General features: G+C 42.9%; 1 protein-coding gene across 1 annotated transcript in view; it reads left to right on the forward strand.

Moving 5' to 3' along the window:
- CASP10 (caspase 10) overlaps window positions 1–12,166 on the forward strand; it is a 37,534-nt gene that overhangs the window by 2,579 nt on the left and 22,789 nt on the right. The window contains exons 2-4 of the mRNA XM_017545280.2: window positions 695–1,036; window positions 2,922–3,015; window positions 10,827–10,962. Coding sequence (XP_017400769.1) covers window positions 702–1,036; window positions 2,922–3,015; window positions 10,827–10,962 — 565 coding nt within the window. The 5' untranslated portion in view covers window positions 695–701. The remainder of the gene's footprint in view (window positions 1–694; window positions 1,037–2,921; window positions 3,016–10,826; window positions 10,963–12,166) is intronic.

Here is a 12,166-nt window from a genome sequence, read left to right on the forward strand (position 1 = left end):
TTTTTGAGACAGAGTTTCACTCCTGTCATTCAGGCTGGAGTGCAATGGCATGATCTCGGCTCATTGCAACCTCTGTCTCCTGGGTTCAAGCGATTCTCCTGCCTCAGCCTCCTGAGTAGCAGGGATTACAGGCACCAACCACCATGCCTGGCGAATTTTGTATTTTTAGTAGAGATGGGATTTCTCCATGTTGGTCAGGCTGGTCTCAAACTCCTGACCTCAGGTGATTCGCCTGCCTCAGCCTCCCAAAGTACTGGGATTATAGGCATGAGCCACTGTGCCCAGCCTCTGTTTCTAAAACTTAAAGCATAGATCCAAGTGCTATTTCTGCCACTGGTGGAGATGAACGTAATGGCTCCAATCAGGCTGCCAGGCTTGAGAGAAATGGTGCTGTGTCCCTCCATCTTAACTTTCTCCCTCTGGGCACATTTTGATTTGGGAGAAATCAAGATGAATTGAATTTCAATATAAACTTCCTCCAAGCTTCCTAAAAAGTAACTTGTAAGTGTTGGGGCAAAGTTTTCTGGGCTGTTGGTTTTTGAAGTAGCCTCAAAGTAATTTTTATTTTTCAGTACTTCTAGGAAAGTCTAATGCCCAGAACGGAGGAGGCTGCGAGGAGGGGAGGGCCTGGGAAGTCAGGGTGCCATATGTCCTCACTCTCTAACGCCCTGCCTCACCTCTCTGTCTCTTTCAGGCTGACCATGAGCTCTCAAGGTCCACATTCAGATAAAAACTGTAAAGGGACCTTTCGTGAGAAGCTTCTGATTATTGGTTCAAACCTGGGAGTCGAAGATGTGGAGCACCTCAAGTTTCTCTGCATAGGCTTGGTCCCCCACAAGAAGCTGGAGAAGTCCAGCTCAGCCTCGGATGTTTTTGAACATCTCTTGGCAGAGGATCTGCTGAGTGAGAGCGACCCCTTCTTCCTGGCGGAACTCCTCTATATCATAGGGCAGAAGAAGCTGCTGCAGTACCTCAACTACACCAAAGAGAAAGTGGAGCAGTTGCTGCCCGCCCAAAGAAGGGTCTCTCTGTTCAGGTGAGGACGCGTCTGCGGTGAAGATGGGAGGATCTCCCATCTAGTGTTCATTCTGGCCATTGGGTTTTGAAAGAAAGCTGCAGTTAAGATCTTTTGGTGGCTGGGTGAGGTGGCTCACGCCTGTAATCCCAGCACTTTGGGAGGCTGAAGTGGGCGGATCACGAGGTCAATAGATCAAGACCATCCTGGCCAACATGGTGAAACCCTGTCTCCACTAAAAATACAAAACTTAGCTGAGTGTGGTGGCATGCGCCTGTAGTCCCAGCTACTTGGGAGGCTGAGGCAGAAGAATCACTTGATCCTCCAGGAGGCGAGGCTGCAGTGAGCCAAGATTGCGCCACTGCACTCCAGCCTGGCAACAGTGCGAGACTCCATCTCAAAAACAATATATATCTTTTGGTTATCTATCTTTTTGAATGATAAACCAGGAGGCTCTAAACCTCCTTCTCAGCCTCTGATGCTAATGAGATGAGAGGTGGGAGGTCAGAAAAGCTTCAAGACCAAGCTCTGGGTCTGGAGGTGGCTTCCCTTTGTTTTGCTTCTCACTAGCAGTGAAGTCCATCTCAGTGTGGCCAAGCCTGCATTTTCCCTGGTTACCAGCCACCACATGTGTGGATCTTCTCCCTCTTGGGATCCTCTGGTCTGTCTACCTATTTCACGGGGTCTTGAGAAGAGAGTAAGGCATATTTGGAGTGAAATAAGCAAGATTAAAAAAAGAGATATGTTTCCGGGGTAGGAAGGGATGTCATTTATGCCATGTCTAGTTATAGATATTTATATATTTTTGGGTGGAAATCCAGAGAGGTAAAAATAGGCATTTTTCCCAAAGAGGTAAAATTTAGGCATTGGTCTTATCATGGATGACAGCGTTTTATTTTTATTATTAAGCAGAGTCTTGCTCTGTCACCCAGGATGAAGTGAAGTAGCATGATCTCAGCTCACTGCAAACTTTGCTTCCTGGGTTCAAGCAATTCTCCTGCCTCAGCCTCCTGAGTAGCTGGGACTATAGGCACCCACCACGACACCAGGCTAATTTTTATATTTTTAGTAGAAAAAGGGTTTCCAACATGTTGGGCAGGCTGGTCTGGAACTCCTGGCCTCAAGTGATCTAGGCACCTCGGCCTCCCAAAGTGTTGGGATTACAGGCGTGAGCCACTGTGCCTGGCCGATGACAGTGTTTAAAATTGTTCACTGACATAGTGTCCAGATCAGAGAACCTCACGAAGAAGAGCCTTGGAGGGTGTTTTATGGTCTAGGTGATTAGAATACATTGAGCCTTAGCAGTGGAGCTGGCTCCCAGAACCTGAGCTGCCCTTGAGTCAGTGAAAGGAATGATGAATTCCAGAAATCCATATTTCCATTCTGCTCACTAGACATCTGAAGGATGTCTCTGACATGTAGGGGTGTTAGTATGTGGATGAAATACTCACTTTTTCTGATTGTGGATTATATAACTATCTCGAAGCTGGGATGGTTTTCTTCCCTTTTCAATATACAACCGACTGTACCTTGGCTGGCTTGGGGTCCTCTCTACCAAGTGTGTGTAAAGTAAGTCTGAATTTCTAGTTGGAATAAGGAGATGGGAGGGCATGTCAGAATTGTGTTTTATGCCTTTTTTAAAATATGCCTTGTTAGTGTGGTGAAAAACAGCACTAGACTTGGAATCAGAAGGCCTGCCTCTAATACTTACTTTGTTATCTTCATTTAAACAAGTCGCTCAGAAACTGAAAGTTTTCATTTTTTGAATCTCTAAATGGGATTAATAATTGTCTACACACTGAGTTGATCATTCAAATGACAGAAAACATTTATGAAAACACTTGATTGATTATGGTGTCTTCTGCAAGTGTAAGGCTTTTTTTGTCATTTTGATTGTGTGTCTCAGAAACCTGCTCTACGAAGTGTCAGAAGGCATTGACAAAGAGAAATTAAAGGACATGATCTTCCTTCTTGGAGAATTGCTTCCCAAAACCGAAATGGTGAGTGGGTCATATAGAATGGGGTCTGTGTGAGCACTGTCTCAATCAATGATGAGGAAGATGCTGTAAAGGGTTTTTAGGGAGATTTATTTTTTGTGGGAGACAATATCATACAACGGTTAGGAACACTGACTTTGGTGTTAGGTGAGCCTAGATTCTGGTCCTGATTTTGCTTCTAAACCCATGTGGTGAGGCCAATGACTGAACTTTTCTGAGTCTCTGCTTTCTTAGATGTAAAACTGTGGGCAATCATATGACTTCCTTCTAGGTCTGTTGGGAGAATTAGCTGAAACAATGTGCATGAAGCATTAGCATGAGGCCTATATTTGGCATAGCATACGGTAAATGCTCACTTCTGTTGGCATCCGCTGTGGGTTTCTTTTTGTTTGTTTTGAGGCGGAGTCTTGTTCTGTTGCTCACGCTGGAGTGCAGAGGCACAGTCTCGGCTCACTGCAACCTCTGCCTCCTGGGTTCAAGCTATTCTCCTGCCTCAGCCTCCCGAGTAGTTGGGATTACAGGCACGCACCACCATGTCCAGCTAATTTTTGTATTTTTAGTAGAGATGAGATTTCACCATTTTGGCCAGGCTGGTCTCGAACTCCTGACCTTGTGATCTGCCCACCTCAGCCTCCCAAAGTACTGGGAATACAGGCGTGAGCCACTGTCCTGGCCCATCCACTGTGTTTTATGATGTAAAAAGGTTTTTACACATGAGGAAATGCAGAAGTGGTAAACAATGGCAGAGTGGAAATTATTTCTTCATCCTTTTACTTTAGATCAGGTTTTGAAAGGAGCCTGAGTGTCTCTTTTAGTGGACTCTGCAGTTTCTCTCAGGTAGAATTTCTGTGAAAATCAAATGAGACAAATGTTTGAGGATGTGCTTTGTAAAGGGCTGTACAGGTGCTTTGAGTCAATTGTAATATTTTTAATATTAATATAACTGCTATCTGCTAATATTGCTGTATTGGTCACATTTAAGGGCAGAGAAGTAGCTCTTCTGGGCCTCAAAACTTTATATATGTTTTTGCTTTTGACTTTAGTAACAACTTGTGATGAGCAAGTTAGTTAATTTGGGAAGGGGGCAATTTTCAAATTTTATCCTACAGCATTAACTTGTTATTCAACTGCTATTTTTGTTAGATTTTAGGTTGACTAATGTTTTAAAATTCAAAAGAATACATATAACATGTATGGAAGTTATGAAATGTAATACAAAAATAAGCTGGGCTTAGTGATATGTATCTGTAGTCGCAGCTACTCGGGAGGCTGAGGTGGGAGACTTGCTTGAGCCAGGGAGGTTGAGGCTGCAGTGAGCTGTGATTGCACCACTGCGCTCCAGCCTGGGTGATAGAGCAAGACCCTGTCTCCAAAAAAAGGGAAACAAAATAATAAAGTGAACAGCCATAAACCCACCATCAAACTTCTTTTTGTAAATTTTTTTAAAATTTAATTTAATTTTTTTGAGATAAGAGTCTCACTCTGTTGCCCAGGGGGGATGCAGTGGCACAATCTCGACTCACTGCAACCTCCACCTCCCAGGTTCAAGGGATGCTCCAGCCTCAGCCTCCCAAGTAACTGAGACTACAGGCGCATGCCACCATGGCTGGCTAATTTTTGTGTTTTTAGTAGAGATGGGGTTTCACCATGTTGGCCAAGCTGGTCTCGAACTCCTGACCTCAAGTGATCTGCCCACATGGGCCTCCCAAAGTGCTGAGATTATAGGCGTAAGCCATCACTCCTGGCCACTTTTCAACTTCTGAATGAAAACATCAAAAGCCTGCATATATATTGTTCCCAGATTAACTGATATTATTGACAAATAGCTTGAAATAAAATCACTGTGGAATGAGAAACTGTTTTACATGTAGTAGATACAATGAGAACTATTTAATAATTTATTAAATATGTTTCCTGGTGTCAGGCCTGTAGGTCTGGGAAAGTTAATAGTGTCTGAGGTAAAACCTTTGAGTCATTTTTTCCTCTTTTTTAGAGCCCTCAGGGATTTCAGCCTCTTGTGTTCTTCTGATTGGTCACCACTTCTCTACCTGTTGGGGTTCCTTTCTCCAAAGATTGGCTGTGAGGATCCTTGGGGGTGGGAACTGAGTTTTACCCATTGTTAAATTCCAGGACCTTTCATAATCTATTACGAAATGGTGTTTAGGTGATCTGAATGAACGCATGAATGAAAGGGACGATGTTTCTCTTCCTTTATTTCTCAGAAAGCTGCCTGAACCCTTTCTATTTGTGGGAGTTTATAATGAATAATTAGGGGATTGGCAGGATGAACACAGTTGGGTTTACAACGTTCTCATAGCTGTGGTCCCTTGTCAGAATCTACTACTTTCCTACTTAGATGGCCCCTGGAAGTTCTGTGCTTTTTCATTGGCATGCCTCTGTTTATCTTTTTATTGTTAAAAATTAAACAAAAACAAAAACAGGCTGGGCACAGTGGCTCATACCTGTAATCCCAGCACTTTGGAAGACCGAGGTGAGAGGATTGCTTAAGGCCAGGAGTTTGAGGCCAGCCTGGGCAACATAGTGAGACCTTGTCTCTACAAAAAAAAAATTACACCTGGTGTGGTGGTGCACGTCTATAGTCCCAGTTACTCTAGAGGCTGAGGTGGGAGAATCACTTGAATCCAGGAGGTCGAGGCTTCACTGAGCTATGGTCACACCACTATACTCCAGCCTGCACAGAAGAGTGAAACCTTGTCTCAAAAAAACCCCCAAAAACCCAACCAACAAAACACGGGCACAGAAAATGACACAAAACAAATACACAACTTAATGTATTATTATAAGGCTAATATCCTTGAAACCCTCACCCAGATCAAGAAGTTCAATTTTGTGTTTTAGCAAAATGCAGAATGACATTGTATAATGTGTCATCTGAATTTTCTCTATATTCTTTTATGCTGCGTGTTTTCAAAACAAATTAATAGACAGTAATTTAAAAAGTGAAGAAAAAGAGGAAAAGAAAAAGGAAAAAAGAAACAGAATTTTGTTAACTACTTTAGAAAGCTCTCTATTTACCCAATCCCAGTCACGGCCCCTTCTTGGCCCCTAGAACTGACTGCTGTCCTGGCTTTTAAGGAACTGCATTATTCTGATGTGTTTCTTTATGGTTTTATCACTTAACTGGGCTTCCCTAGACCTCAAATATACTTTTGTTCAGTCCCTTCCTTCCTTCCTTCCTTCCTTCCTTCCTTCCTTCCTTCCTTCCTTCCTTCCTTGCTTCCTTCCTTCCTCTCTTTCTTTCTTTTTCTTGAGATGGTCTGTGATGATGTGATCTTGGGTTACTGCAACTTCTGCCTCCTGGGTTCAAGTGATTCTCCTGCCTCAGCCTCCCAATTAGTTGGGATTACAGGTGCCCGCCACCACATCTGGCTAATTTTTGTATTTTTAGTAGAGACAGGGTTTCACCATGTTGGCCAAGCTGGTCTCAAACTCCTGACCTCAGGTGATCTGTCCACCTCGGCCTCCCAAAGTGCTGGGATTACGTGAGCCATGCGCCTGGCCTTGTCCAGTTTTTCTTTCAAGTGTCTTTTAATCTATAGGTTAGATTTCCTCCCTGCCCCCAAATCTCTTTCTTTTTCTTAAAATGTATCTGTTGAAGAACCTCTCGGCAGTTGGCCTGTGGAGTTTCTCCCAGGCTGGGTTTTGCTGATTGCACACTTGTGGTACAAGTTCCTCTGTCCTCTGCGTTTCCTGCAGACTGGCAGCTGAATCCAGAGTTTCATCAGATTCAGGTCAGATTTGTTTGGCAGGATTATAGGTAGTCTTGTTTTTTCATCAGGAGGTACCTGAGTTTCTCTCTCTCTTCGATATTAGCAACTGTTTTATTTACTGAATTTTTAGGGGTTGCAAAAATGGAGATGTTAGAATTCTTTTTTTTTTTTTTTTTTTTTTTTTTTTNTTTTTTTTTGAGACAGAGTCTTGCTCTTGTCACCTAGGGTGGAGTGCAATGGCACGATCTTGGTTCACTACACCCTCTGCCTCCTGGGTTCAAGTGATTCTTTTCCAAGTAGCTGGAATTACAGGTGTGTGTCACCATGCCCAGCTAACCTTTTGTATTTTTAGTAGAGATGGGGTTTCACCTTGTTGGCCAGGCTGGTCTCAAACTCCTGACCTCAGGTGATCTACCCGTTTCAGCCTTCCAAAGTGCTGGGATTACAGGCGTAAGCCACTGCACCCAGCCAGATATTAGAATTCTATCATTTCGTTTTCCCCTCATCTACTATTTGGTTACCCAGTGATACAGCTTATATGTAAATCCTTGATTCTTTTAGTTATCCAGTTTTCTTTTTTTTCTTTTTAATGAGACAGAGCCTCACTCAGTCACCCAGACTGGAGTGCAGTGGTGTGATCTTGGTTCGCTGCAACCTCTGCCTCCTGGGTTCAAGTGATTTCCCTTCCTCAGTTTCCTGAATATCTGGGATTACAAGCATTACCACCATGCCTGGCTAATTTTTGTATTTTTAGTAGAAATGGGGTTTCATTATGTTGGCCAGGCTGGACTCAAACTTTTGTCCTCAGCCTCCCAAAGTGCTGGGAATACAGGCGTGAACCGCTGTGCTCCATCTAGTTATCCAGGTTTTAAGTTAATTGGTTTCTTATCATTCTCTGCAGGTGACCCACTACAAAATAGATATAAATTTAAACTCATGGATTAAACATATATGAGGTGTTTCAATCTATTGCAATTATTATCCTTACTGAAGTTCAAATTGAGGCTAGGCATGGTGGCTCATGCCTGTAATCCCAGCACTTTGGGAGGCTGAGACAGACAGGTCCCTTGAGCCTCAGGAGTTTGAGACTAGACTGGGCAACATGACAAAACCCGGTCTCTACAAAAAACACAAATATTAGCCGGACGTGATTCCCAGCTTCTCAGGAGGCTGGTGTGAAAGGATCACTTGAGCCCAGAGAAGAAGTCAAGCCTGCAGTGAGCAATGGTTGTGCTATGGCACTCCAGCCTGGGCAACAGAGTGAGACCCTGTCTCCAAAAAAAAAAAAAAAAAAAAAAAAAGGGAAAGAAAGAAAAAAGTTCAGTTGTCCCATTTTTTTTTTTCCAGGGGATGCATCTTCAGTTTGGTTCCTGTCATTCTGACATGACCTTAATAGTCTTTGATGGCTTCTTTACTATCTGGCAAAAATATTTCAGGTTCCTCTTGCATATTTTCTGCCCAGTCCTAGAATCTCTCATTTCTCCCAAAAGCCCTGGTTTCTTTTAATGAGAGATGTCATTTCAAGACCACAAACTAGATGCTGGCATGCTTGTTGCTTTTGAGTTTATATATGTATATACACACATACACTACGTATATACACATACACATATACATATATATGTACACACACACACACACACACACACGATCTAAAGGTTAATAATTCTTGGAGAATTTTTAAAAACGGGATTTTGTTTTAGGGAATACTTTTATGTAAAGCATCGTAAGGATATTCTGCTTCTGCCATTAAATTTCAGTGTCCACGTTTGCAGTGGCGCAAAGCAATTTCCTGCTAAAATGGCAGCATTATACCTTAAATGCAGAATTTCTCAAAGTCAGAGTAGATTCCTGCAGTTTGACAAGCTCTCCGGGTGGTTTTGACAACATTATTTCCCAAGTCGGGGCATCCACTCACAAATGTTCCAGTGTCTAGGTTTGTAAACAAAATGAGACCACTTTTTATTGTTATACCCCATCCTATGTTAAGAACTCTCTGAACAATATGAGGTGGGGGTGAGGGATGAGAGAAAGGTCATTTGTTAAAGCAGTCTCTGATATGCCCAACACTGAGTGTTAGTTTTCAAATAAGAAAAGCTGGAAAAGGTTTTTTTTTTTTTTTTTTTCTCATTTGTTTGCACAGGTTCTAGAACTTTACTTGAAGCCATCTGTGGCTACAGAATTATTATTATTATTATTAGACAGAGTTCACTCTTACTGTCCAGTTTGGAATGCAATGGCGCCGTCTCGGCTCACTGCAATCTCCACCTCCTGGGTTCAAGTGATTCTCCTGCCTTAGCTTCCTGAGTAGCTGGGATTACAGGTGCCTGCCACCACACCCAGCTAATTTTTGTATTTTTAGTAGAGATGGGGGTTTCACCATGTTGGCCAGGCTGGTCTTGAACTCCTGATCTCAGGTGATCCACTCGCCTCGACCTCCCAAAGTGCTGGAATTGCAGGTGTGAGCCACCCCGCCCAGCCAGAAACTCATGTCTTGAAACATCCTACCAGGAGGAATACAAGGAGCTAAGATGTGATTCCAGAAGTAATTATGGAAATTTCATTATACTTTCTAAAAGTTTATTAGGTGCTTAGTACATCACACACACACATTTAAATGGGACCTGGACATTAGTTTAAGAATGCCACTCTGGCAAATACTAGCAGCAAAGGTCTAAAAGTTCTTGCTCTGTTTCTTTGCTTAAGAGTTAGTAGGTTCAGGTGTGGTTTCCTCTAGACTCAGCATTCTATGCTGATTGCTATGCTGAGAACGGATTTCCTGACAGTTGTTAGATCTCTCAGGATGCGTGTAGGCCAGCTATACTGGTTACGTTTCTGTGAAAGCTATCAAAGAGAAATCCCAGAACCCCCTACAAAGGCAAGGTTATTTGTATTCCCCCAGAGAGACCATATGAATTTAGAACCTTTCTGTTTTGGCTGAGGGGTGTTCAGGCCCTCTTCCAATGGCAGGTAAGTAATCTAGTACTTACCATTAAAAATACAAAACCACGTCTCTGCTAAAAATAAAAAAATTAGCTTGGTGTGATGGCACGTGCCTATAATCCCAGCTACTTGGGAGGCTGAGGCAGAAGAATCACTTGAACTCTGGAGGTGGAGGTTGCAGTGAGCCGAGATTTCACTACTGCACTCCGGCCTGGGCAACAGACTGAGATTCTGTCTCAAATAAAAGAAAATAATAAAATAAAAAAATACTCGCCAAATTGTGATTTTTTTTCTTTTTTTTTTGAGATGGAGTCTCGCTCTGTCACCAGGCTGGAGTGCAGTGATGCGATCTCTGCTCACTGCAACCTCTGCCTCCTGGGTTGATGCAATTCTCCTTCCTCAGCCTCCCAAGTAGCTCAAACTACAGGCACGTGCCACCATGCCTGGCTAATTTCTGTATTTTTAGTAAAGATGGGGTTTACACCATGTTGGCCAGGCTGGTCTCAAATTCCTGATCTCGTGATTTGCTCATCTTGGCCTCCCAAAGTGCTGGGATTACAGGTGTGAGCCACCGTACTCGGCCCAAATTGTGATTTTTTTTTTTTTTAAAGAGAATTCTTTTTCTTTTAAAACACCAAATAGAAAATTCTTTCAGAACATTTCCCCCTCATTTCTTTGGTGTTCCTCTTTTGCTGGTTCCCTCATCAGCATCACCTAAAGCAGTGAGTTAGAGTTCAGTGGTTAACGAGATAGACTTTGACATCAGATTGTATCAGTTCTGCCATTTATTAGCTTTGTGACTTTGGGCAAGTTACTGGAACCTCTTTGTGCCTCAATTATTTCATCTTTAACATGTGGATTATGATAGTATCTACTCATTCAGTTGTTGTAATGTTAATATACAGCAAGCATGGCTCCTGTTGTGTAATTCTATATATTTGGTATCTGATATTAATATAGATTGTATACATATTTGCTTGGTAATGCCTCTTCCCCTACACTCCTGAGCAACGTGAGGGCAGATGCTGTCATATCTTATTTATCAGTGAAAAACCTGGTGCCTCGTGGCCATGCAGGTAACATTTGAGTGAGTGGATAATCAGTAGGGAAGTAAGTATAATCCTATTGATTCTCTTGTAGACCTCTCTAGGTTTACTGGCATTCCTAGAGAAACAAGATAAAATAGATGAAGATAATCTGACATACCTGGAGGACCTCTGCAAAATGGTTGTACCTAACCTTTTGAGAAACATAGAGAAATATAAAAGAGAGAAAGGTAAGTAGCTTGTGCTTGCTAATTTGCACAAGACCATGGACATTCTTAACCCAATTGGCCTTGCATGATTTTTTTTGTTTTGTTTTGTTTTTGAGACAGAGTCTCACTCACTCTTCCACCCAGGCTGGAGTGCAGTGGCGCGATCTCAGCTCACTGAAACCTCCGCCTCCCAGGTTCAAGTGATTCTTCTGCCTTAGCCTCCTGAGTAGCTGGGATTACAGGCACCTGGCACCACACTTGGCTCATTTTTGTATTTTTAGTAGAGACAGGGTTTCACCACGTTGGCCAGGCTGGTCTTGAACTGCTGATGTCAAGTGAGTCACCGGCCTCAGCCTTTCAAAGTGCTGGGATTACAGGTGTGAGCCACCGCACCAGGCCCGTGCGTGATGTTTACTCATCATTCTGATAATATTCTGCTACAAAAGCCAGAAATCTCCCTCTTTGTTCATATTGAGTTCATTAGTTGAGGTCATATTTTGTACCAGGCACTGTTTTAGAAGTTGAGGATGGCCGGGCGCGGTGGCTCATGCCTATAATCCCAGCACTTTGGGAGGTCAAGGAGGGCAGATTGCCTGAGCTCAGGAGTTCGAACCAGCCTGGGCAACACAATGAAACCCAAACTTTACTAAAAAAATACAAAAAATTAGCTGGGTATGGCAGTGTGTGCCTGCAGTCCCAGCTACTCAGGAGGTTGAGGCAAGAGAATTGCTGGAACCCGGGAGGCAGAGGTTGCAGTGAGCCGAGATCACACCACTGCACTCCAGCCTGGGCAACAGACTGAGACTCGGTCTCAAAAAAAGAAGTTGGGGATATAGCAAAGTACAAAGCAAAGCTCCTGCCCTCTTGGAACTTACATTCCAGTGCAGGGAAATAGTTTTAGACAAATGTCTTTTTCTGATTCTAATATGGGAGTGAGAGTATATGAAATTGTTTTAAATGAAATGACATAAAAAAGAAGGCAGGATAGCCTGGGGTGAGAGTGGAGTCTATAGAGTTAGGTTGCCAGGACTCCTCTTATTCGCGGTGCAGTGGTACTTCTTTGGCTTTTCTGTTTCACTTTTCCCATCTGTAAAGTGGGCGTAATAATAGTGCCTACATCATAGGTTTTTGTGAGGATTGAATGAGATAATTTCTGTAAAATGCTTGTCTGGCATGGAGTAAGCATTCAATACATGTGGCTATTTTTTTTTAACTTTAATTAAAT

The sequence above is a fragment of the Cebus imitator genome, unplaced genomic scaffold, assembly GCF_001604975.1.
Source record: "Cebus imitator isolate Cc_AM_T3 unplaced genomic scaffold, Cebus_imitator-1.0 Scaffold178, whole genome shotgun sequence".
NCBI classification, from domain to species: Eukaryota; Metazoa; Chordata; class Mammalia; order Primates; family Cebidae; genus Cebus; species Cebus imitator.